Source organism: Ursus arctos, unplaced genomic scaffold (genome assembly GCF_023065955.2).
Source record: "Ursus arctos isolate Adak ecotype North America unplaced genomic scaffold, UrsArc2.0 scaffold_22, whole genome shotgun sequence".
Taxonomy (NCBI): Eukaryota; Metazoa; Chordata; class Mammalia; order Carnivora; family Ursidae; genus Ursus; species Ursus arctos.
The window spans coordinates 40,736,428-40,764,214 of NW_026622897.1; the positions used below are offsets into that span (position 1 = coordinate 40,736,428).

At 36.5% G+C, this 27,787-nt stretch overlaps 1 protein-coding gene across 1 annotated transcript in view; it reads right to left on the reverse strand.

Annotated features, from left to right (window-relative positions):
- TYR (tyrosinase) overlaps positions 1 to 26,206 on the reverse strand; it is a 105,532-nt gene extending 79,326 nt beyond the window's left edge. Inside the window, exons 1-2 of the mRNA XM_026518296.3 lie at positions 25,388 to 26,206; positions 16,444 to 16,660 (exon numbers count right to left, since the gene is read on the reverse strand). Coding sequence (XP_026374081.1) covers positions 16,444 to 16,660; positions 25,388 to 26,206 — 1,036 coding nt within the window. The remainder of the gene's footprint in view (positions 1 to 16,443; positions 16,661 to 25,387) is intronic.
- Positions 26,207 to 27,787: the final 1,581 nt, after the last annotated feature.

A 27,787-nucleotide genomic window follows, 5' to 3' on the forward strand; every position in this document is an offset into this window, starting at 1 on the left:
AAAAAGAAAAATATTGTTTAAGTTAAAATTATTGATAAAAAGATAATAGAATTCACATAATGTGAATAAATCTTTAAAAAGATTTTCTTCATTGTAGTATAACAGAGGCTTCCCACATTTAACAAACATTTCTTATTTGATACTCATATGAACGTTAAGAGATAGATAGTACAGAAATATTATCTCCATTTTGTAGATGAAATACATGTGCTGTATGAATATAAATAGCTTACCCAGGATCTCATGTCTTGAGTTCTAGGAATCTCTCTTCAAGGATGGTAGTATACTTGTCAAATTTCTAAACATTTCCCTTTGAGATTAGGAGCTCAGAATTCAGTATCGATTTTGGATTCCAGCTCTGCCACTTATGATTTATGTTGCTATAAGCGGATGACCTTGCTTTCCCGACATACTTTTTTTTTAACCCATGAAATGGGGACAATAAATAAAACTTACCACTTGGAATTAGGTTGCTAAAAGGTAGAAAAATTGTTTACCTAAAGTACCTAACATTTAGTAATCTCTCAATAAATGTTAGCTATTAGTTTTTTTTAAGTTTTAATTTTTAAGGGAGGATAGATTTATAGCATAATAAAAATGTACAACCCTAGGGAGTACCATTTAGATTATATTTTATAATTCCCTTCGCTGGAGCACAATACGGTAAAAATTGGATGGTGTCCCTAGAGTTGTGCAAGCAGAAACCTTAATGAATTTTTTAAAAGACCTTGATAGTTTTTATCTCACACATATTTGGCATTGTAAACAATCTTCTACTTCACATGTTTTCCCCTGGATCCAGCTACAGTTCTACTATAAATTTCTACTGAAATCTATAACTGACTAAATAATCACTTTGGGATATTTTCTCTCTTTTTAGAAATTTTTATTTAAATTCGAGTTAGTTAAAGTGTAATATTAGTTTCAGGCATGCCTTTAATGATTCAACACTTTCATATAACACCTGGTACTCATCACAAGTGCACTCCTTAATACCCGTCACCTGCTTCACCCATTCCCCCATCCAGCTCTCCTCTGGTAACCATCAGTTTGTTCTCTATAGCTAAGCCTCAGTTTGCCTTTCTCTCTCTCTCCTTTTTCACCCCATGCCTATTTGTTTTGTTCCTTAAATTCCACATCTGAGTGAAATTGCATAGTATTTGTTTTTCTCTAATGGACTTATTTATACTGTCTAGCTTCATCCATGTCTTTGCAAATGGCAAGATTCTATTGTTTTTTTTATGGGTGAGTAATATTCCAATGTGTGTGTGTGTGTATGTGTGTGTGTGTGCCATATCTTCTTTATCTATTCATCAGTTGTTGGATGTTTGGGCTGTTTCCATAGTTTGCCTATTGTACATAATGCCTCTATAAACATTGGGGTGCATGTATCACTTTGAATCAGTATTTTTTATCCTTTGGGTAAATACCAAGTATTACTGGATCATAGTTCTACTTTTAACTTTTTGAGGAACCTCCATATTGTTTTCCACAATGGCTGCACCAGTTTGCATTCCCAACAGTGCAAGCGGGTTCCTCTTTCCCTGCATCCTCAGCAACACCTATTTTTTCTTGTGTTGTTGATTTTAGCCATTCTGACAGGCTTGAGGTAGTATTTCATTGTAGTTTTGAATGTACTTCCTTAATGATCAGTGATGTTGAGGACCTTTACATGTGTCTGGTGGCCATCTGCATGTCTTCTTTGGAAAATGTCTATTCATGTCTTCTGCCCATTTTTAATTGGATTTTTCATTTTTGGGGGTGTTGGGTTTTATAAGTTCTTTATATATTTCGGATACTAACCCTTTATCAGATAGTTTACTTACAAATATCTTTTCCCATTCCATAGGCTTCCTTTTAGTGTTGTTGATTGCTTCCTTCACTGTGCAGAAGCCTTTTATTTTGATGAAGTCCCAATAATTTATTTTTGCTTTTGTTCCCTTTCTCTCAGAGACATCTAATAAGAAGCTGCTACAGCCAATGTCAAAGAGGTTATTGCCTGTATTCTTCTCTAGGATTTTAATGGTTTCCTGTTTCACATTTAGGTCTTTCATCAATTTTCAATCTATTTTTGTGTATGGGGTAAGAACATGGTCCAGTTTCATTCTTCTGTCCAGTTTTCCCAACACCATTTGTTGAAGGGACTGTTTTTTCCCATTGGATAGTCTTTCCTGCTTTGTCAAAGATTAATTAACCATATAGTTGTGGGTTCATTTATGGGTTGTCTATTCTGTTCCATTGATCTATGTGTCTATTTTTGTGCCAGTACCATGCTGTCTTGATCACTACAGCTTTGTCATATAACTGCAAATAGTGAAAGTTTCATTTCTTCCTTGTTGATTTGGATGCTTTTTATTTCTTTTAGTTGTCTGATTTCTGTGCTTAGGACTTCCAGTACTATGTTAAATAACAATGGTGAGAGTGGACATCCCTGTCTTGTTCCTGACTTTAGTGAAAAAATTCTCAGTTTTTTTCCCATTGAGGATGATATTAGTTGTTTTTTTTTCTTATGGCCTTTATTATGTTGAGGTATGTTCCCTCCACACCTACCTTGTTGAGGGTTTTTATCATGAATGGATGTTGTACTTTGTCAAATGCTTTTTCTGAGTCTATTGAAACGATTATGCGATTTTCATCCTTTCTTTGATTAATGTGATCATGTTATTGATTTGCAAAACCCAGGAATAATCTCACTTGATCATGGTTGACTCTTTTAATGTAATGTTGGATTTGGTTTGCTACTATTTTACTGAGAATTTTTGCATCTATGTTAATTAGGGATATTGACCGGTACTTCTCTTTTTTAGTGGAGTCTTTATCCAGTTTTGGTGTCAGGGTAATGCTGGTCTTATAGAATGAATTTGGAAGTTTTTCTTCCTTTTATATTTTTTGGAATAGTTTGAGAATAAATAATCACTTTGATCCTCTTAAACTTAACAGTAAAGAAGGAAAGGATAATTATTCATAGTCTCTGGCATGAAATTGATTGGCTCTAAAAAGATGGAGACTAGAGTTAGCCCTTGTTATTTGTAGGTGTAATATTTTAATTTTAGACCACATTTTCCCAAGTAAATGTTTGAAATGTATAAACCAAAAGAGTTTAAAAGAGTATTTGGAGAAATAAAAAACACAAGGTGATGGTAATGGATGGGTTCTATGGCCAAATTAGTTGGAAATCTTTCTAGTTAAACAAATCAAAACAGCTTTCTAAATTGCAGAACTTCTTAGATTCCTCATTCTAGGATGTGTTAAAAAGGGCATGTGCCATCTATAGTTCCCAAATACTTTAGTCTAATGACCAATTTTTCTGTTTATCTTACTCTATACAGATCTCTTTAAAGGAAAAATAAATTGCTTATTTTATAGATTGTTTAGACTATGTATATCAGATTCCCAAAGCTAATGACATATAACCTTTAACATTTTTCTCCAAACCAGGAACTGGATAACTGCAAAACTTAAAAATAGGAGCAAGGCTCTTTCTTAACCAGTGAGCTAGGCTAGTCACCTACTTAGCGTTTGCCTCATTAAAATGTTTCTGTTCTTACTTTACTATAACATAAACAGTAGCTATTATGAATTTATATGAAAACTTATTCCTCCATAAAATATGACTACAAAATAAAAAGTAAACATTAATGCTGTTTGTATAAATCAAAACAAGGCAAGGAAATCTAAGGATGGTTCTTAAGGTTAATAAAGATGTTTTAGAGGTATTTACAAAATTAGAGATGCAAGTAGTTCTTGATCTACTAGAACTACGATGTGTATTTAAGGAAATTCTCTGTAAACAATCTATAGACTCAGGTGAGTTGTATACCAGTTATTGGGCAATTACTTTATTCTCTGGGACAGTATTTCTATTAATCTCAAACTGGCAGAAAAGAAAGTGATAATAGCTATTTGAGGAATGCAACATTTAGAATAAAATCTATATTATGTTTGCCCTAAGTCCACTTTCGCATATATCAATAACTGTAATATTATCTTGGATCGTGCTACACATTGCATCTCTTGATTTATGAATAAATGCAAATACACAAAAGTATTGTTAATTACTTGACCAAAAAAGACTCAATATTAGGGTCTTTTATCTCATCCATCTATGAAATTAGTCAAGCAGAGAAAGACAATTATCATATGGTTTCACTCATTCGTGAAACATAAGAAATAGGAAGATCGGTAGGAGAAGAAAGGGAAGAATGAAGGGGGGGGGTAAACAGAAGGGGGAATGAGCCATGAGAGACTATGGACTCTGAGAAACAAATTGAGGGCTTCAGAGGGGAGGGTGGTGAGGGATTGGGATAGGCCGGTGATGGGTATTAAGGAGGGCATGTACTGCATGGTGCACTGAGTGTTATATGCAAGTAATGAATCACGGAACATTACATCAAAAACTAGGGGTGTACTGTATGGTGACTAACATAACATAATAAAAAATTATTGTAAATAAAAAATTAAAAAATAAAAGTAAATTTCAAATATTGGCTTAACAGTTTTTTGTTTCTTGGTTTTGTTATTTTTAAAGTTGTAATTTTCAGATAATTATAGATTTACATTCAATTACAAAAAATAATGAGAGATTTAATGTGCCCTTTATTCAATTTTCCCCAATGGTATCACTTTGAAAAACCATAATATAATATTATAGCCAAGATATTGTTCATGTAAGAGTGAAGATATAAGACACTTACATATTGAACTAGCCTTGCACGAGTGATGTTGGGCTGTGGTTTTCTTTTTATCCTTTTTTTTTTTAATGATATTTTCCTGTTAACATTATGTTATTGATTTATAGTTTGATTCCATCTTGATGGGAGAACACAATCCATATGATTCCAGTTCTTTTAAATTTGTTGAGTTTTGTTTTATGGTCTTGGATATGGTCTAAGTATATGTTTTGTAGGCACTCAAAACAAATGTTTATTCTTTTGTTGTTGGGTGAAGTGTTCTATAAATGTCAATCAGATCCTTTTGGTTGATAGTGTTGTGAGTTCTTTTATATTTTTTTGTATTCTGTCAAGTCTTATCAGTTGTTGAGAAAGGGGTATTAAATTCTCCAACTATAACTGTGGATTTGTCTATTTTCCTTTCAGTTTCATCAGCTTTTGTTTCATATATTTTGGAGCTCCACTGTTTGGTGCATACATATTTAGGATTGCTATATCTTCTTGGAAGAATGACTCATTTATTATTATAAGATGACCTTCTCTGTCATCTTACTACTACTTCTACTGATGGTCTTTTTCATTCAAGCATGAGATTTTCTTGGTGTGATGATTTTTGTTAGAAACCTAAACATTTTGGGTATTACATTTTGAGACTCTGGATCTTATTAAAATCTATTTTAACTGGCTTTCTCTAACTCAAGTACAGCAAGGGAAGGAGAAACAAACATTGCCTCGTAACTGTTAAGTGGGGATAGAAGTCCAGGTTCCCCACTTGATCTGTTCTCCAGGAAGTCTCTATGCTTCCTGGCTCTGAGAGGTAGGAATGCCTCATTACTGCTCCCTAATTGGCCTCCACTAACACTGGATTGGATGGCCTCAATATCACTGGGTAGTAGTAGAGGTCCTGCCTCTCCACAAGTTTCCTTTGACCCCAATCCAGCAGAGAAAGTGTATCACCTTTTTACTGCCAGGTAGGTGTGGAAGTGCAGGTCCCCTCTATGGTCTCCATTTAAGGTAACAGGAATGTCTCCTTACTGCCTTTTTGGGATGGAAATCTCTGCTTCTTACACAGACTTCTATTCTACCATGCAAGCAGGGGATTGGGGCACATTGTTATTCTGGTAAAGATGGAGGTCTAGTCATCCCAACTAACATTTACTGGCGTGGGTGGGTATTCTACCATAAAGTGTTCTTCTTCTCTTCTTTCTCTTCTCTTCTTTCTCTTCTCTTCTCTTCTTTCTCTTCTCTTCTCTTCTCTTCTCTTCTCTTCTCTTCTCTTCTCTTCTCCTCTCCTCTCCTCTCCTCTCCTCTCCTCTCCCCTCCCCTCCCCTCCCCTCCCCTCCCCTCCTCTTCTCTTCTCTTCTCTTCTCTTCTCTTCTCTTCTCTTCTCTTCTCTTCTCCCTTTCCTTTTTCCTTTTCTTTTTTCTTTTCTCTTTTCTTTTCTCTTTTCTTTTCTCTTCTTCTTCTTCTTCTTCTTCTTCCTTCTTCTTCTTCTTCTTCTTCTTCTTCTTCTTCTTCTTCTTCTTCTTCTTCTTCTTCTTCTTCTTCTCTTCTTCTTCTTCTTCTTCTTCTTCTTCTTCTTCTTCTTCTTCTTCTTCTTCTTCATTCCTCTTCTTCTTCTTCTTCCTCTTCTTCTTCTTCTTCTTCTTCCTTCTTCTTCTTCTTCTTCTTCTTCTTCTTCTTCTTCTTCTTCTTCTTCTTCTTCTTCTTCTTCGTATTTTCATTGTTTGAATGGAGTATAGTGGTTATTGCCTTAAAGCTTTCTTCCCTACTCCTTATGGCTAAAGAGAGCAAATTTTTGTTGTCCTTTAGGTTTGTTTCTTTGTTTGTTTGTTTTTCTATACCTCTTACTATTTCCTAGGCTTCTTCGGCTCTAGATCTTGGATATACGGCCAAAAAGAAAGCACAAGGGACTCCTTACCATGCAAGAGGTCCCAGGTTCTCTAGCAAGTCTGCCTTATCTTCACCATTAATATTATTCTATGTACAATATACAGAGATTTTAGTTATACTTAGAGAGAGAATAGAGAAATGTATATCTAATCCATTTTTCCAGAAGTGGAAGTCTATGTACTTTTATTAGTTTATTGACTGTGATTCTTCTGTATTTTTGGTTTTCTAAAAAGTCCATTGTTTTTGCACAATGATTTCTTCTAAGATACCCACACAGAGTGGAGTGATTAGTGCTGGGCCATAGAACAGAAGCAGGATTGGGAGTGCATCAGAGATAAAAGTTTTGCTCTGGTAACCTAGAGAAGCCAGAATGTGACATACATAAGTAATACTTTTGCTGCACTCTTAAGTATGATGGCTATCTAGAAGAAAATCAGATGTGCCATTGTTTGTATTGAGAACTGAAATAACCATGCTTTTTATGGAATCCATTTCTACCTGAATGCACAACTGGGACATAAACTCAGGTTATTCAGACTTAGGCATTTGGCAGACATTTTCTTGATATTGAACAAAATAAGTATGTCACTTAAAAGAAAACTGATGGGGACACCTGGGTGGCTCAGTTGCGTTGGCTAAGCCTCTGGTTCTTGGATTATGCTCAGGTCATGATCTCAGGATTCTGGGATGGAGGCCCACATTGGGCTCCATGCTCAGGGGGGAGTCTTCTTGAGATTCTCTCTCTATGCCCCTCTCCCTGCTCTCTCTCTCTCAATCAAATAAATAAATAAATAAGTCCTTAAAAAAGAAAATACCTGATGATATTTTCTTGCCCATGATAAAATTTGAGTTTCCAAGCAACTTTTAAGAAATTACTACTTGTCAAGTTTTGGTGTACAAAAAAAATTAAGATCTACAATTATCAGAAAATATTTTTAAAAATACTTCTACTTATTTTAATTTTATACCTGTGTGAAGTTATGTTTTCTTCAAGTTTTTCAACCAAACACCATATCATAATACCACTGAGTGTAGAGGCAGACATAGAATCCAGATGTCTTCTTCTTCTTCTTTTTTTTTTTTTTTTGCAAAAATATAAAGCAGGGGAATGTCACTTTCTATTTTTTTTAAATATGTTTAAGTACATTATTTATATGTGTGTAAGGAATATTTTTTGTTATTTTAATGAATCAAATATTTTCAAAGTTTTTTTTAGTTTTAGTTTTAAAAACAGTAAGTAGCTATAGATATAACCCACATAAACAAAGTCTTATTGTAGTTCTCCATATTTTGTAAGAGTTGTAAATAGACACTGAAGCCAAAATATTTTAGACTTACCTCTGCAGAAGATTACAAGCCATCCTACAAGAGACATTGTTACTTTGTGTTTGATATCCTGAAATCTCTCAACTCATCTTTGTTAAATAAATAAATGTATAAACAGAAAATCCTGCTTTTTATTTGCAGTGTTTATTACTAATGAGTGCTGGTATTTTCACCAAGATTTGTCCCAAGGAAGTGAAATTTCTATATGTCTAATGCCTGACTCTACTCTTAGAACAGGTGCATTATTATTTTGCTCCTTAAAGATTTTCTGTGACCTTAAATAGAAAATAAGATCATCCTTCAACAAACAGCCATTTTCGACAGTGAAATTGAATGATGAAAAAATAAATAAAAGCTATTTATTATGAATAAATACATATCATGAGGAGTAATAACCTTACTAAATTATAAGGAAAGTTGGGACAACTATTGAAAACTACAAAGACAGGAGTAGGGAAAAGGAAACATTTCGTGTATATAATAGGAGCTAGGTGTGAGTATATTCTTGCAATAGCCTAAACAGGTCATCATTAAATAAATTTTAAAAATGAGGAATGCTCATAATGTTAAAACAAATACTCAAATATATTGCTATATGTCTTCAAAATCAGTGTTTCAGTCTACTTTATAGAGATCTGGGAAGTTCTTCTCTATCTTTCTCCAGTGTAGCTTTCCAAGATGGTGTTTGCTAGTACATAATACCAGCACCTCTTAACTCATAGGAAAGATGACGTATGCCTTAAATAAATCTCTTTATTTTCTCAATATTCACATTTGGCAAGGATAATTTGCATAGTATTACAACCAGTCAGAGATGGTAGAAACAGAAGAATCATTTAAAACTGTATAAATAAATGAGGACTAACACAACAATTTGTTTTGTTTCATTTTTTTACAGAGAGATATCAGGGTATGTCATTATCGCATTTGTTGCTTAAATTTACCGAGTATCAAGCAATAATATCCCCACACTCTAAATTATTCTGTTTTTAAGGTATTTTTTTTCTGAAAAAAAAAATAAAACTGTGAGTTTCTACTACCCAGATGTCTGAACAATGTCACTGAGTCTAAAGAAATTTGTTTCTACAAAATTTAAAATGCCTCCTAATGTTTAAACAGTCATAGTTTTTAGCAGGTAATCACTGCATCCTGGCTAGAGAGTTTCTAAGGGCAAGATAAAATAAATGTATTCTGATCTTACCACTTTCTGCTTTGACTGATTAAGAATTTAACATGCATTTCATAAGAATGCATAGAAATTATGCATAGGAATTATGCTTGAGTTATATTTTGTGAACCTAGTTCATAAGTACTAACTCTACCCTGAGTGCAGCTTCTGCCCTAGATCTCTTAAAAACGTAAGTATTTATCCACAAAGCCTTCTCCATAACATAGCAGTCCTTATTTTATTTCAGGACTTTAAAAAGGTAGTTATATCCTGATTAAAAGAGAAGCACAATCAAAGCAAACCCATTTTGAAAATAATACACAGGATACTTGTTTGAATTCCCTACATGTTATCGGAAGGATCCTATTTTCCCTGAGAACTTGGAGCAAAGAGAAGAAAAAAAACAAGGCTATGCTTTGAGTCAAATAAGTTGAATCAGCTCATTCAACTGGAAGGAGACATACTGTTTTCTAAACTCAGTGGAATAACTACTTAAGATGGTGCATTAGTGTGATCAATGAATATTAAATATCATAGGACTGTTGTCAGGATTAAATAATATAACACAAGAAATGAAAATGTCTGGCACACAGAGATTTTTGTTATTATTATGATCAGAAACATTGCCTGATCCAAATACCAACAGAGTTGGCAAGGTGGTAATTCTAGGGAGTTAAATAACCCAGGCTTGGAAAAGTTTTCTTGTTCTGAGCTTCTCAAAACCTTTTGCTTCTGTTCTGAGTCAGTGAACACCAATCAATACCAAGCTGTTCAGCTTTCTGATTTCCTCAGAATGAGTAAAGGTGTACAGGAGAGCGCTGGAGTCTTCCCATCCCTAGAATGTCCCATCCGACTGAAACCATCTCCTTGGCATTAAGATTTATACAGTTACAGTCCCAATGGAATTTAGTTTTTGAGTCTGTGTGATCATTTCTGGATGTCCTAATAAAGTCCATTTCTCAAGCACAGACACTGAAAACTCAGTCATTCTTTGAGACTTCACTGTGACTGCCTGCTGGCCTTTCTCTTCAAATATGCATGTTGCTATAAAACGTCATTCAAAATGTCAAAACTTCCACTTTCATTAAAGTCCAGAGCTCTTTTTCTTTCTTTCTTTCTCTTTCTTTTTTCTTTCTTTCTTTTCTTTCTTTCTTTCTTTCTTTCTTTCTTTCTTTCTTTCTTTCTTTCTTTCTTTCAACTTTTTTGAACTCCTCCTCAAGAAATCCTAGCAAATGAGGAGGTGAGATACTTCCCAGTGATGTGTTTGGCAGTCACAAAAAAATAGGGTTGGAGGACTGCTGGAAAGAAAAGTTCTGGAGAATATAGTAGCAGTTATTTTAGAAGAGCTTTCATATGAAGATAAACTAGATTTTTTTAATGGTATATAGCTTAAGAAGACAAAACAAGGACCAATTATGAGAAATCGATGGGAGATGTTTTAGAACCATCTTCAATATGTTGCTCACCTGTCCGCCTCACATTTGGCTACCAAGAACCCCTGATCCTCTATACTCTAGAGTATACCAAAGTTGCTAGACTCCAGCCAATTCATCTGCATCTCTGTCTCCCTACCTGAAAACAAGCCCTCACCATCCATCGTCCCCTCAATGGCTCACTGATTAATCATCCCTCATTCTGCTAAGTCCACCAGCTTCATAACTTGTTGACATGTAGAAAGGATCATATCAACTTCCTGCTGCCCTCTCCTGACTCACATTGTCTAAAGCCATGTTTCACAAAACAAGATATGTAGACGTATTCTTGAAGATACAAACATTGTACCATCGGGTTTTCAAATATCTATCTTTTACAGAGAAGCTATGAGGGACATTTACACAGAACACACTTTAGTTTCTTAATTCCCCAGGGATCTGTGGGCATATTTTTAGGACACTATAATTATTTTTCCTTTAGAGCAGATTGAGATACAGGGGTACACAGGATGTATTCTAAACTCTTTATACCTCTTCTTAGCTCCCTTTGCAAAGTTAATATTCCAGCCATACAGAACTTTTTATTTTTTGGTAACTAATTTCACAGCTTTGTTCCACTATGCATGTTGTACCCTCTGCTGGAAATGCTTTTCCTCCTCCCTTCTTGGTGAGAAATTATTGATATTTCAAGATCCAATTCTATTTTCACCTTCTTGGGAAATATGTCTAGTTTATCTCTGGGTTCCTACCTCATTTTATACTGCTTGTCATATTGTGCTTTCCCCATGCGCCAGTGTGGCATTTCTTTATTGGATGGTAAGCTCCTCGAGGTCAGAAACTATGTAACTGTCATCTTTACATGTCTTTAGAAGTCCATCATTTCCTATAGTACCAGAATCATGGAGGGCTGTTTAAATTGGATAGAACTAGGTGTTTGTTGTTTTTTTTTTCTCACCCTGGAACTTTTTGTTGTCCCTAGTGAGGTAGGTTAGTCCCTGTCCTTGAATGGCTACCCAGGGATATTGTCATAGTGGAATCTCAGCATAGTATGGGATGTTGGAGTGAATGCATGGAAATGTCTTTCAGCTCTAAGTTTCCATGATCCTAAGTTGCACTGTGCTTAGGGTTGTGAACATAACTTTAAATTAGAATTGTTCCTTGTTCTTGTAACTTTTTTTCCTTTTGGAGCTGTCTTTTCTCTTGTCTCTTTGTTTTTGGGAACTCCCCTTGAAAACTATTTGCCTCCAGAAATGCTATCTATCTCTGGGTCTCTCTCAAGAAATTTTTTTCCATCCTTCCCCTTCCCCATTTTTCTACTACACCTTGCGCATCATGACCTATTTTCTCAGGAGTCAGTCCATGCTTGGTTTCTCAGCTAATTGTCAGAAAAATTAATGAGTGATAACTGAGTTTTCAACAACTAATCCTGGTTTAACATAATTAAGGCTGTCATTTATTGAAGAAATGTTTAAATTCCTTACATGTATTATATCATATAATCTTTACACAAACCCCATAAATTATTATTCTTTTCTACATTTTAAAGATGATGAAACTAAGGCCCAGAAGTGAAGTAACTTATTCAATGTGATATATCTAGAAAGTAGTAGAGTTTGGATCAACTTCCTGTCAGTTTGATTGTTTTTAACCGCTTCACTAAACTGGCATTCCTCCCTCAGCCCCCAACACACATGCCACTGCTAATTTTGCATTAACACGATTATAAACTGTGAGGTACAAGACACCCTGGGCAGTCAGAGATTTGGATGTGAGAAGATTCTTCTTCGAATCCAATAGCCCACACTGCATGGGCATCAAATATTTAGCCTAATCAGAAGACTACCTTCTATAATGCATACTTATTTTTTCTTTGCTTTATTAAAGAACATGAGTCTCTTTTACACAATTCACAAATGGCACATTTTCAATATTTATTTCAGCATTTAAATCTAAGAGGGAAGCTGAAGTTACATAAATAACCTCAGCAGATGAAAACACAACAGCTCCTCCATCCCAGGTCTGGCTGTGAGAATGTGTTCAATGGGATGTACATCACACACCTCTCATAAGGCTAGAGAGAATCCAAGGGCAGCAATAACTGTGAGGTTATTCCACCTCGTTTACTGAGAGCAGAATGCAGTAGTTGCTTTTGCTCCTGCTTCTCCCACTCTGTGTTCCTCACAGCTATACTTGCTTGAGCATTCCTTGTAGGCCAAGACATTCCACATCCCATCCTATCCTGGTTTTAAAATGTGTCCAGTGAGCAATACTTGCTCCCAGATCTTTGTTTCTAATATCCTTCCCCACAGAAAGGAACAATTGTTTCTGAAGAAATATGACTGATTCAGGCCCAAGGCACTGCAGGTACAAGATGACTCTAGAATACTTTGTTATACCAGAAAGAAAGAAAATGCTAAAAAAAAAAAATAATAATGGGGAAGTGAAACAAAGACATAAGAGCCAGCTTGAAGGTGTGCCCATTGATGGAATCTGGAACCATCCGAGCACTGAGATAATGATGCATCTTAAAGAATTATATACCATTGAAAAAATCCTGAGTGCTGAAAGGCTTTACTTGATACCATAGATAGATTAAGATAGAAAGATAGATAGAGGGGCACCTGGTTGGCTCAGATGGTTAAGCATCTGCCTTCAGCTCAGGTCATGATCTCCAGGTCCTGGGATCAAGCCCCATGTCGGACTCCTGGTTCAGCAGGGAGTCTGCTTCTCCCTTTCCCTCTGCCTCACCCCTGCTCATGCTCTCACTCTCTCTGTATCTCTCTGTCTCAAATGAATAAATAAAATCTTTAAAAAAAAGCAGCAAACTATTAAGAAGAACGAAAGAACGAAAGAAAGAAAGATGATAAATAGATAAATACAGGGAGGCAGAAAAGAAGGAAAGAAGGTAGGCAGGTGGGATCGTGCTAACAGTAGAATACTGAGTGTTGTCTAATAAATGTAAAGGGAGTGCTGAAGTTGGACACATCATTTTGTAACCACCAATGGATGGCAACTGCAGGAGAAAGCAGAATATTTGCATAGTATTAAGAAATGTCTCCATTTAATCAATTTATTACTTTGAAAGAGAGAAAATAACTAATTATGGAGTGGGGAAATTGGACTACATCTGGAGCAGATGATCAAATTCACATCATCAATGTGAGACAGATGGTTGTTCTGTGCCTCCCATTGGGATACACTCTTAGAAAGACACAAAGCCACCTACATAGAATTCTGGCTCAGAAAGCATTACCTGCATCCAATTATGAGGAAATATCAGACAAACTCAAAAAAAGGATATTCTATTTAAAAATGGTGAAAGGGACTGTATTGCCCCAAAATGTCAATCTCATTAAAGAAAAAAAAAGTGTCTGTAAAAATATTTCAGATGAAAGAAGGCTAAAGAGATGTGGCAACCAAATGCTACCTGCCCTAGTCTGGATCCTGTTATGAAGAAAAAAAAAATTCTATAAGGATATTATTAGGTCTATTGAAAAAATAGAATGTAAATATTAGATTAGAATAAAGCTTTATATCAATATATGATTTACTGTAGTTAATAACTGGTCTGTGGTTACGTAAGAGAATATTCCCATTCTAAGGAAAAGTACACTGACATATCCAGGGGTAAAGTGTTCTAATCTGTACCACTCACCCTCAAGTGGTTCAGTTTGGGAGAGAGAGACAGCACACCAGATATAATGTAAACAGTAAGTGAATCTGGATGTATGTGTGTCTTTTCTATTTTATTGTTGTAATTTTCCTGTAGGCTTAAAATTATTTCTGAATAAAAGTTTAAAGAAAAGAGTAAAAAAATGTGCCCTTGATCAGGGAAAGCCCTTTTATAGCTCAGATCAATGTTTGCTAAGATTTTCCCACCACTACGTTGGCAACATACAACACTGATAAATAAGCTAAGTGGTGGGTTAGATGTAATTTGAAGTACATTAGGTTTTATTTATGTATTCAGTTATCAAAAACTTAATGAATACCTATCATGTGCCAGATAATGTGTTATCATATGCTTTTTTCTCCTCCTCAAGAAAACATAAGAAACTATGTGTGAATAAGAATAATAAAGAAAAAAGAAGACAATAATTCACAACCATAATTTATTAATAGCAGCAAATTATTTGTGATATATCTAATGTTCTCCACTTACCTCTGTGCGTTAGAATCTCTTTGGAAGCCACTGGCTGAGCTGACACAGCTCGAGCCGCTTTCTTTTATTAACTTCAGGCCCAGAAAAATGTGGCTCCCCTACCTTATTTCTGTGACCAACCCATGTTCCTTAGTTACAAAGTTCATGCATTTTAACTACTAGAAAATCTGCCTGAAAAACCTATAAAGTACTTCTGTTTCCTTAAGGATGAGGTCCAACTTTGCAGTGTCATTAAGTCAGAATTTAGAGTCTTGCTGTTAACCTCTGCATAGTCCAATGGGACACCCAATCCTCCCAGATGGTGACTGCCAACTTGTGTGTGCACCTTTGTCTCAGCATATAGACTCTGAGATTCCTGACACCATGTATTGCCTTCTTATATTATATTATATTATTGAGGTCCAGCTTGATATATTTATTGTTCACCTTCAAGAAACTCTCAACCCACTCTGGGTCATCTGAGTACAATGGAAAGGACTCTTGGGTTTTGACACTTGACAATTCTCAGAACAGATTTAGCTCTGTCACTGACTGAATGAATGCTTACAGTCAAATTATATAATATCTCTAATCCTGTTTCCTCTCTTTCAACTCAAAATAATGGTGCTATATTTCTCAGAGGATGGTTGTAAGAATTAAGAGAGATAGTGTTTGGCACAGTGATTAGCTGGAAAATGTTAATCATTAATATTACTTTCAGAAGATAAACACAATTTTTATTTTAATGGCTGGAAGCAGGATTCCTCTTTAGGGTGATATAGATGATATACTCCTTATTTTAACTGCTTCTCGAGGAGAGCAAGGCCTGAGGTTATGGTTAGAAGGACCCAGGGATATGAAGGAGACATAGTTGTATAGTTGAGCAACAGAAGTTAGAGGATAAAACAACAACCACAAGGACAAGAAAGCAAAACAAGAAAGTTAAGAAGAAAGAAATGAGAGAAACTTTTGTCTACACGGTAGGGTGCCAAAGGGGTTTGTAGGAGGTGGACTGTTTAATGTTAAATATTGAATTGTTGACATTGCAACAAGTTAGTCCCCTGTCTTCACAAACTTCCTATTAAATCTGTGACTTGAGTGAATGTTCTTGGTTTGTATGTTTGCTTGCTTGTTTGTTTTGTTTGTAGTTTGCTTCCATAATGCTTATTAAGGTGAAAAAAGTGAGTTTCATGACCAGGACAGTATTGAGCAGAGAAGAATCAACAGGTGCTAAAGGGCAGAGCAAGCAGTACTGAAAGCTTTTTAGGAAAAGTGGGCCTAGAAGAACCTCTGAGAAGGAATCTCTGACAAAGTACAGAAATCTTGAGGAATAATGAGATGGAGACTTAACCTGACATATAGATTTTATCCTTATTATAGGTAAGAGAATGGACTTGGCTCACAGAGCTTAGGGTCCAGATTATTTTAAACTAGGTAAAATACTAAAACTTGCAAAGTATGATAGTTCCACAGTCTTTTATCCATAATTCCAAAATACTAAATGGTCTGAAAATGTTTTGTTCAGCATCAATACTCTATCAGTGGAAAAAGCTGACCTTATTCACCATTAGACTGCCATTCGTCTTTCTTTATTGTGACGGGGGTGTATTCATACCTTTTGCTGAAGAGTTGTATGTGTTGGATGATGGTGTGCTGCTCAGATTCTGTGACGATTATTGGCCACATAGGCATATATGCCACTTGTCCTTAGAAAATTCTGAATTCTTAACATATCTGGAGTTTTAGATAAGAGATTACAAGCAGGAGTTCAGAAAAACAGGAAATTTTAAATGAGTGAAAAAAGGGAATTACCTTCCAGTGTATTTCTAAAGCTGAAATTGGCAGCTTTATCCATGGAATCCGATTCATACTGGGTCAGACTTAGGCAGAATTCCACATCAGCAGAGGAGGGGAGCCTCGGGGTCCTGGCTTTGTCATGGTTTCCAGGATTTCGCAGTAGTGGTCCCTCTGGAGTTCCGTCGCATAAAGCCTGCCGGCTGTTGTACTCCTCCAGGTGGGTGCAGATGATCTACACAAAAACCTTTATGTTAAAGGAGTTGTGGGGGCCTCAACATCAAAAGGGAGAAGGTGGGAAGATTCACCAAGAGCTTCATATTTTAAAGGAAATTGTTGAAGGACCCAGCCTTCTGAGGGTTGCAAAATAAGAGTGAAATCTAAAATCTAGAACAGAATTCTCTTCTTGTATCTACTTAAGAAAATGAGTTAAATTCCCTAGGCCTCAATGATCAAAGGAGGATAATAAAAATGACTTCATATAATTTTGTCAAGTATTTATTTGATGAGAATATAAATCTGACAAGCATCTGTTAAACATCCATTGTGTGACTTCGCTGGTTGTATGCCCACGAAGCTAGCCCTAGTCCTGAGTTTACGTCTGTGCCATCTCTTGTTTCTCTATTTCTATATCTTCTCTTTTGGCTCTTACAAGTTTCAAAGCTTTCAACTACCTGGTGAGAACTCCCTAATTCTTATCTCTAGTTCAAAACCACTTCTCTGAATTTTAAACCTTTATATCCATCTCTGACTTCCTATTTCAGTCTTATCTCCCATGCATCTCACATGTCACATTTAAACTCCCCAAACTCTGCTCTTCTCCCCATATTTCCTATCACATCAACCGTCTTGCAGCTCAAACCCGTGAGTCATCCTTTTAAAGCCAGAAACTGGTGAGTTTTCATTTGTATTTTATTCTCTTAGGTCTTTCACTAACAGTTGAAATCATTAGCCAGTCTTGTCAATTGTACCTCCAGAATACAGCTTGAGTCTGGGAACCACTCTTCAATTTGCCTACAGATGATGTGACCTGACTGCTAAAGTCAGGTTGGCTACCCTTCTCTGAGCATTACTCGTGTTTCTCCCTGCCACAACTTTGTTCATACCTAAGCATTCTCACTCCTTGCCATGGATCTGACATCTGACCTCGTCTTCAAGAATAAGGCAGTATTTTAGAAAAAAACAGACACTGTTAACTCTGACTTTGAAAGTAATTCAAAAGGATCTGACTCTAAATATGAAGAATTTTCAGGAATTCTTCACTGAATTATTTTACTTATAGTTTCATTTATAGGTCGGCAGAAGAATAAACTATGATAATATCTCACTAAAGAAGTCAAAAGGAGCTCTTTCAGTATAAATATAAAATAAAAATTGTAAATGAGTAAAAAATCACACAATTTAATAGGCAGATTTATCTTTACTTTTTGGTCTCAGTGCTATTTAAATTAATTCATCTTAAAATCATTGATGCCTTTGATTCAGTGAGAGCAAGGAACTAAGTAGCAAGATATCAATCCTAACTCAAAACAAAAAGTACAGGAGAGCCACCCCGCCTTGACCCACAAGCACATACTTCCACAGGAGGCCTGTGCCCATTGAGCAGATAACATTATTCTTCGCCAAATGTAGACTTCACTTACTTTAGATTCCTTGATAAACAATCAGTATCATCTCCCTTAGAAAATGTGATCTTCACCAGGACAACTTTATTATTATTACTATTCATAGGATCTAGAACAGAGGCTCAATCAATATTTGATGGATGAATAAAATCAGTGGATGAACCAATGAATCTTCAACTACAAACATGTGTTCAACAACCTTTTTAACTCGTCCTGTAATCGGTACCAAACTCTGCTCTAGAAGATATTTTTAAAAATATATCATTTTTATTAAACACATGAGGAAGGCATCACTGTGTACATTTTTAAAACTTCACACAACCACCTTGTAGGTTTATATGATTTTTTCCCCTGTTTTAATGACGAGGAAACACAGTCTGACTAGGGGAGAATACAAAAGGCTAGTATCATCTAAAACCCTGGTTATGATGAATACTTTTATGGACAACAGGCAAGGCACATGGAACAATATTTTAAAAGTGAAAAGCCTTCCTGGTCATTTGTTTGCACCACAGTTAAAAATAATCGAGACAATCTTAGTCTCCTGCTCCAGTGAGTTTGCACTCTAGAGAAATGTAAAAGCAAATTCAATTATCATGAGATGGAACTGAATGAGCCGTGCCTCCCAGGAATGGCTGCTACTGTGTTCAATGAGAGACACTTAGAGAAGCTTTTAATTTTGGGTCACTAAGATATCACTTATGAATTGAAGCGTTGTGTGTTGGAAAAGAACTGGATGCCAAATTCCGGTAGATGCGGGCATCAGTTCCGGCTCTGTTACTTACTGGCAATGTGTCAGTGAGCATGTTATTTAGACTTGCTAAGTCTCAATTTTCTCAACCATAATATGAAATTGTATTAAATATAATAGGGTATAATAAAAATATACTATTATATGACACTGTAATGTATAATTCACATTTACTGTATTAATAATAAAATAAAATAGTAACAGAAAGTAGCACAGATTTTGCCCAGCAAATGTCAGTTTACAGGTTTCTTCACACTTCACTACATTCCTCAATCCTTTTATCCATGCATAATTGAGAAATAGATCTGTTGGGTGATTCGTCTAAGGTCATATGATGCTTAGAGCCAGAGCTAGAACATTAATACACAGTGCTAATTCCAAATGTATATATACATAACATTTATTACTGCCTGTAAATGGTTTAGGAATGGTTGAATAAAGCTAACTTAGCTTTTGCATTGAATATAATATATTGAATTCCTTTATTATGTCAATTAACTAGACATCATGTCAGGTACATAAACGAAATTATTTTCACTCCTGTTGGAATATTAAACCATCTCAGGACATTTTCAAAAGTCCTACTGCCTCAAAAATTCCTACAGCAGACTCGTTTGCAAAGGTTTGAATGGAACTATTTTTGCTGAAATGCCAACAGCCAAGTGACTAAGTGTTCAGATGATTGGATGTATTAGTAACAAGGAGGAAATCTACCCTGGTTCCAGAAATAATTAGAAAAACTTAGTTCCAAGTCATCATGTTTGTATTTGATACAGAAGGAGAGTCAGGAAGGAGAAATGGTTAGCACAGTGGTTAGTATCATGGAGATTACAGTCAGACATGATTTCTGGTACTGACTTTTATTAGCTACATGACCTTAGGCAAATTACTTAAGCTCTATGAGTATTAAGGTTCTTCATCTTATAATACATAGGGATTGAAAAAGCTTCTAATGAAGGATCAAATAATTTAACATATGCAAAGCACTTAGTATATAGTTTCAGATATAAAGGGTTTAATAATGATCCCTATTGTGGTGCCTGGGTGGCTCAGTTGGTTGAGTGTCTGACTTTTGATTTCGGCTCAGGTCATGATCTCATGGTCTTGGGATTGAGCTCCCCATGTCAGGCTCTGCACTCAAGAGGGAGTCTGCTTGAGAATCTCTCCTCTCCTTCTATCCTTCCTCCCCTCTCTTGTGCACTCTCTCTCTAAATAAATCTTTTTTTTTCTTAAATAATGACAGGTATTATACTATTATTGACTACAAGACCATTGGGCAGGCCACCAAATTGTTTTTAACTCTGGTTCTTTAACACTGGTTGAATATTAATTATTGTAATAATGAACATTGATATATCATATAAAGATATAATAATGATTTCCACACATGGACCTCAAAGAATATGTAAGTTACTAAGCCAGTTATTTTACATTAACAGATTCCATTGAATCCCTCCACAATAATTCTTTAAGATATATTATTCTAATTTTAAAGAAAAAAGATCCCAGAATAAGTAACTTGTCTAGTATCTTGTAGCGAAGTTACAAAAGTCCACTGAAACTCATGTTTCTGTGACTCAAAAGATTATACCACTACATTATTTTGCTTTCCATTGCATTTAGTGCTTTCCTTAACACAGAAAACAAACATATATAATAATTGCACCCCATTTTTTTCTGTTGAGATAAACCAAAGGTCAAAGACTTTAAGTAACTTGTTCAATATCATCTGGTAAGTGGCAGAGGTCTTCTGATGAGGAAGTTCTTTTTCTATTTCAACACAGGTGATTTATAACATATGATGGGGAAAAAATCAAGTGCCCCAAGTCAAATGAAAAAAGAGAGATAGAAAGAAGAAACAGACATATTAATGGAGGTGAACCTAGATAGTGCTCTCTTAGACTTAAGTACATAGCAACAAACTACCAGTTATTAAAAGCTGTCAGGAGCAAAGATTCTATTAGGGTATTAGAGATTTATCGGGGGGGGGGGGAAGTAAACCATATGACATTCCACAGAATCTTTTCCATAAAGAAAAAAGAGAAGCTGTTATTTCACTGAGCTGTTGCCATGGTTACCTAAAACCCATGACTCTCTGCTGAAATGTGACTTTTTTCTTTTTTCTTCCCACTGTTTGCTTCCACGTGATGTGCTTTTCACCTGAAGAGTGAATTCCCTGGCCACATTTCACTCATGTCTATCATCTAGGAATGTTTATTTCTCTTTATTTTGATCCATCATGACAGCTACCCCGATCTACCTTTCCTTTTTACAGCAGGTCTATCTGCTGCTTGCATAACATTGGATCTAATTGTGTTGAGCACAGGTATTTGTACTTTAATGTTATTAAGGACCCCTATCGCCAAAAATATTGGACTGTTTTAACTGATGACAAGCATGTTTCTACATTAAAAACTCAAGGCATTAAAGAAAGAAATGAAAAAATATATACAAAAAAGACATGAATTCTGAAAATGATTTATATATTATTTTATTTAATAGAAAACCCTATCAGTAAATATTGTTAATCTCACTTAAATAACACTCAGATATGTTGTAACTCACTTGATTTTCTCTATTGTATTTTTTGCATGCATACACACACATATAGAAGCCCAGAGAGAACTACATAAAATGTTTTATTCCACATGTTCAGTTAGTCGCTGCTTACTTTGCATTGTTGTGTCCTTGGCCTTGGGGACCCAGGGCTATAAAGAAGTATGGTCTAAGGTTCTAGAAATCCAGGCATACAGAGTTTAATTTTTAATGTATGTTATTAATAAAGCTAACATTTCTATGACTTTTAATTTTGTTCAATTCAGCATACATTTATAAAGCCCATTCTATGCATATATCATGGTTCTGGGCTCTGTGGATACAAAAATAAATTAGAAATGGTTTCTTCTTTGGAGCAGCTGACAGTCTGATAAACAAAGACAGGTTTGAAAACAATGACATGTACTGAAGAGTTATAGATGCTATCATATAAATCTGTACAAAGTATAATGATTGCTCAAAGGGGTGAGGGTCAATTCTGCCTGAGAAAAGGATGTGGATCAGTAAGAATCTAATGGGATATTTTCAGTATAACATAAATGAAAAGGACTACATCAGAATATCTGTCCCAGTTGTCTTTGCAATTGAATTTTGAGGGAGTCCAAGTGGCTACAAGTCAAATTTTATATTCATAAATTAGTGACTTAATTGATCTCTTCTGAGCCTAAATGGCTCCTTATTAACAGAGGAACAGCACTGGAGTCAGAGGCACCGGGTTTCAGTCCTCATCTGTGTGACCTTGGACAAATTATACCTTTCTGGGGCCTCTATCTTCTTTTATAAAATAAGGGTATTACACCACAAACCATTGAGTGTCTCTTAGCTCACAGTTAATAAATGCTACGAATTTCTAAAACCTCTGTTTTTGTGTTGTAAAACATATCTGAAATTGAGGAAGAAATGGAGGCTTGGCCTTAAAAGGACTAGCAGTCTAGCTAATTTCAAAGGCCTCCATGAGTTCACTGAGTCCAGAAGCTATTTGATTCTCACTTCACACAGAGCAGCTCACTTCTCGATTTGAGTGTACAATTCAGGTGAAAACATTTAAACTAGTGGTGTGTTTATTACAGAACCTGAGTTTGTAAAGTGAAATAGATACCAAAACAATTTCCAGATTCATTAAATCGGTGATTCTCAACGATGGCTGCACATTAGAATCACGGGAGAAAGGGGCTCCTGGGTAGCGCAGTCATTAGGCGGCTGCCTTTGACTCAGGGCGTGATCCTGGCGTTCCAGAATCGAGTCCCACATCGGGCTCCTCCGCCGGGAGCCTGCTTTTTCCTCTCCCACTCCCCCTGCTTGTGTTCCCTCTCTCACTGGCTGTCTGTCTCTGTCAAATAAATAAATAAAAATCTTTAAAAAAAAAAAAAGAATCACAGGAGAAGTTTTATTTATTTTTTTTTAAAGATTTTTTACATTTATTTTAGAGAGACAGAGAGAGAGCACAAGCAGGAAGGGCAGAGGAAGAGGGAGAGAGAATCTCAAGTAGACTCCATGCTGAGTGTGGAGCCTGACCTGGGCCTGGATCTTATGACCTGAGCCGAAACCAAGAGTCAGACACTTAACCAACTGTGCCACCAGGTGCCCCACAAGAGCCACGCAGGCGTCCCACAAGAGAAAGTTTTAAAAATGCAGATGCCTCGCGGTGCCTGGGTGGCTCAGTCAGTTGGGCGCTGGACTCTTGGTTTTGGCTAGCGTTGTGATCTCAGGGTTGTAGGATTGAGTCCCAGGTGGGGCTCCTGCTCAGTGGGGAGTCTGCTTGAGGATTCTCTTGGTCTATCTCCCTCTGGCCCTCCCCCCCACTCTCTCTCTCTCCCTCTCTCTCTCTCTAAAATAAATAAATAAATCTTTCTAAAAGTGTTTAAAGATGCAGATGCCTGGACTTCCCAATGGACCACCTGAAGAGGATTTTCCAGCAGGAATTCGGTGGGTGGATCCATGCAATTTTCTTTAAGCTCCCTAAGTGGTTTAGATACTAAGAACTACTGAATTAAATGGATATAAACAACTGATCTTCATTTTTAAAGGACAGTAACCGGAAATGGAAACAGCGACTGTCACTTCACACAGGGACACCACTCACAGTAAGCAGACACAAATTCTCTTTTATTCCCCTTTTTTATTTAAACTATCATTTGCTTCTTTTTCTTCAATGGTCTTTGTTCACTCTGTTTCTGAATTTGATTTTTAACACCAATTACACACAGCAGCTTAATCATTGAATAATATGGAAACTAATGTCATAATTTCAGTCCAATGTTTACCCACTAGACCCAAAAAGATTTATTTAGAAATAAAATTGGCCATAATCATAAAGAAAAAAAGGGGATGGGGAGGGACTTTCCACTCAATAAATGATTAGGAAAAAAAATTGCATATAATTCTAGTAATACCAACTACCATATATCTTACGTAATTAAATATCAATTAGTATCTGCCTATTAAGCTTCCATGTGGATGTTGTAACATTTTTGGTAATTTAGGTAAGCTACCAGCCTTTCTGGGTCAAGCGAAGCTGTACAGTTAAGGAAAGCATTATAATGGACTGAAAATCCCTGTCCTAGCTTAGCAGTATTTTCAGCATAACAGAGGATGAGAGAACTAGATGAGAGTTTTGCACTTTATAGATTAAGGTAGGAGGTCTGAAGCCTTATTGAAATAGATTTTTTTTTCAAGCTCATCTTTTCCAGCCTTTCCTGCATAAATACACTCATTCCTCTAGGTAAATAGCTGACATTAGTGATACCAGGTATTACATCATGACCATTTTTCAATGAGCTTTGATAGGCTCCATTTGGAAGGTGTGTGAACTTAGTGGGGAGGGTAGAAAGCCCTTCACATTTCAAACCTGCAGAGCACAAGATGTGGATGCCAGATTCTTCCCATCTCATTTAAACATTGTGCTTAGTTCCATAAAGCACTGCTAGTCAAAAGTGCTGTATTAAAAATGTCTGGAATACAGACAGAAAAACATTTCTTCCTCCTTATGGTTTTAAAATGATAAATAATTAAAAGCGTATTTCTTTGGTCACATTTTGCCCCTAATCCAGAGTGAAAAATTCAGCATAGGAGAAATTGAAATTAAATTTCAGAATTGCAATCCCTTATCATGTACCTCTAAAATTTGCACATATTTAGGAAAAAAAGCTAATTTCTTCTGCAGCCTAATGGAAAAAGATGAGACAGAGTAAGCCAGATCCTTTGGCTAAAGACATAGCAGTCATGTCCTTGGGGAAAGTCTAGGTGGTCAGACAGCCAAGCCTGACCTGTCTCTGTTAGTTCCTAGTGATCCTGTGATCTTGTACGGGTTACCTTGATAGCTCAGTATTTTAAACCTTAGCAGGGGGAAGGGATAGTAAAAGTATTAACTGAGTTACCACACAGAAACACTTGCAACAGGTCTTCACACATAATGCAAATGAGTTGTTTTCATTATTTACCTATTTGGGCTCCAGGATCCTCATTTTTTTAAAAAAGATTTAATCTAAATAATATTCCTCAAATTTCCCTGATGATAATAATTGCCATAGACATTTAGTAAATGATGCCTTCCTAAGGACTCCCAGCTGAAACTCTGATCAATGGGTCTAAGGGTTAGGACCAGGGATTTATAATTTGTACACTGTATGAATTTTATTGTGAAGAAAATTTCATAAGCACTGACCTAGATCATTAACTTAATCATCTAAATATTCATCCATCCATTCATTCAACAAATACTTAATGAAACCTTACCACTTGCCAGGCACCAACCTAGGTGCTGAGAGTGCCGTGATGAACCAAATACTCTTTATTAGAGTTTAAGAAACTGGTAGAGGATATTAGACAAATAGACACACAAATACCTATGTAATCACAATTGTGAAGTGTGCTATAAAGGAAAAATACAAGCTGTGCTGAGAACTTTTAATAGGGGATCTTTTCTACTCTTGGCAGGAGAGATGGGTTGGGAGGTATATGAAGACCTGCCTGAAGAAGCAATTGCTAAGGTTCTTTTATGCTCTGATATTGGATGTCCAGGTTGCCTTACCTGCCAAGAGGAGAAGAAGGATGCTGGGCTGAGTAAGTTAGGGTTTGCTGGGTTGCGCCCTCCCATGTACTCATCTGTGCAAATGTCACAGCTTTTAGCATCTCGCCAATCCCAGTATGGAATAGTGAAGTTCTCATCCCCAGTCAGCTTCTGGATTTCTTGTTCCCACAGCAACAAGAAGAGTCTGTGCCAAGGCAGGAAACCAGGGGCTTCATGAGCAAAATCAATGTCTCTCCAGATTTGAGACCCTCCGAGCAGTGTGTCCCTTGACACATAATAATGCATCCAGACAAAGAGGTCATAAATGTTGATGTCATTAAACATGGGTGTTGATCCATTGTTCATTTGGCCATAGGTGCCCGTGGGGATGACATAGTCTGGGCTGATGGTATGCTTCGCTAAAGTAAGGTAGGCAAGAAATTTGTTCTTCTCTGGGACACTCAGATCAAAGATGTTTTTTCTCACGAGAAGTCGCTTCTCTGTGCAGTTTGGTCCCCAAAAGCCAAACTTGCAATTTCCACAGTTGAATCCCATGAAGTTGCCAAAGCACTGGCAGGTCCTATTGTAAAAGACTGAGGGCCAAGATTCCCTGTCATCCACCCCCGTGAAGGGGAATTGAGGCCCGAGGGGGGCATTGGACAGAACGATGTCCTGACAGACTCCCCTACCCGAAAGCTGGCCACAGGGACTCCCGTCAGCCCTCCATGGTGGGCAGCATTCCTTCTCTATCAGGCTCTTGGAAGAGGCACAGGCTCGAGGGAAATGGCCAGTGGAGGTCCGGAAACTCCACAGCAGGCAGCACAGAGCAGTCAGGAGCATTCTTCCTCTAGTCCTCACGGATCTGCTTGAGCCAGTTAATTGAGTTATGCACTTCTCTTTCAGAGTGACTATCACATGTTTTGGCTAAGACCTATATAATACCAGTCCCACCTCCAGCATCAGACACTCTCGGGCTTTATCTTAAGCTTTCATCTTCTGTAAACCACATGACTAACTTTTCTTTGGAGTTGGCACGAATCCCACCAGTGGGACAGGCCTACGTTAAAGTGAGAAACACTATTCACCATTAATAGTTTAATTCACATGGTAATAATAATAACAATAACAGTAACAATAATAATAATAGTGCCTGATCTAAGGAAACCTAGTTAGTTGACTAGGAGATTAATGATGATTTGAATTGGAAAATAAGAGGTGGTGTCAGGAATAGAGCTTCTCTTATTAAGAAAGTTCAGGCAATGTTAGAGATTATGGGTGCAAAGTAGTTGTTTCTCAGAGACTGTAAGTAGGCCACAGAATTTACAGAACTCAGTTTTGCAGAAAGAGATGCTTTTCAGAGCCTAGAGATTATATCTGATCTTTGGTTATATTGCATATATTTATTTATTTCATACAAAGTATCTGAAGAAAAAAAATCTTTCCTCTATGTCTCCCTGATTCTCTTGGTGCAGTTGACTAGTTGCTAGCAATCTAACCATTTATTTTCTGACTATTCCTATGGGTGGGATAGGTGGGTGCTCTGCTTTATTGTGGAGACTTCTACTACCTAATATTCCAAAGGAAACTCTTTTTATTTAAATGCTGTATCCACACTGTTTCACCCATAAGTTCTAGAAGTCAGAAATTGTTTTGAAATTTTGACTACCATAGGGTCTTGTAAAAGAATTCTCAATTTAGGGTGTGAATAAATAGGATAAATATGTTTATTCAGCAAATATTTATTGGTTGTATACATTCAGGAATTCTTTCTCTGTGTATAGTGAGCTAGATAAATTGAAACACATGGATAAAATTTAATTCTACCACTTACGCTAGTTTTCAAATAAGCAGTATAGATATTATGTACATCAGACTTTTAATGGAGGGGACATCTTTGTGAACTGAAGATACTGAAAAGGATTGCATAGTTTTGGATAATAATATTTAAATTTACTAAAAGGATGTCCCTTGAATAAAACCTTAATGGTGGGCATAAGTTGGAAAGACAAATAGACTGGAGATAATCCTTCAGGCAGGGTTGGAAACTACAGAGGCAAAGCTGGAGAACTGGATTCAGGTAGGCTCCCCACAGTGGCGGAAATGAAACCCAGGACCAGTCCACGAAGGGACCTAAAAACTAGGTGGCTTAAACTAGGTGAGGTGAAAGATTAGAGGATGAGAATAGTCAAACCACAGTTGTCCCTGCGAGATTTCCTTCTTTATCCTGTTCCAGACTGGAAGCTGGGTGGTCCCCCTACACATACAGAACAATTGTGCACAAGGGAAAGCTCTGAGGAAGGCAGCAGTGCCTGGTCCCTGAACTGTGAGCTGTGGGATTCTGGGGAAGACCATCACTTTCAATGTAAGTAGCAGTGTCCACCTCTGCTTTCTTCTCCTTTCTGCTGGAGTTTGTCTCATTAT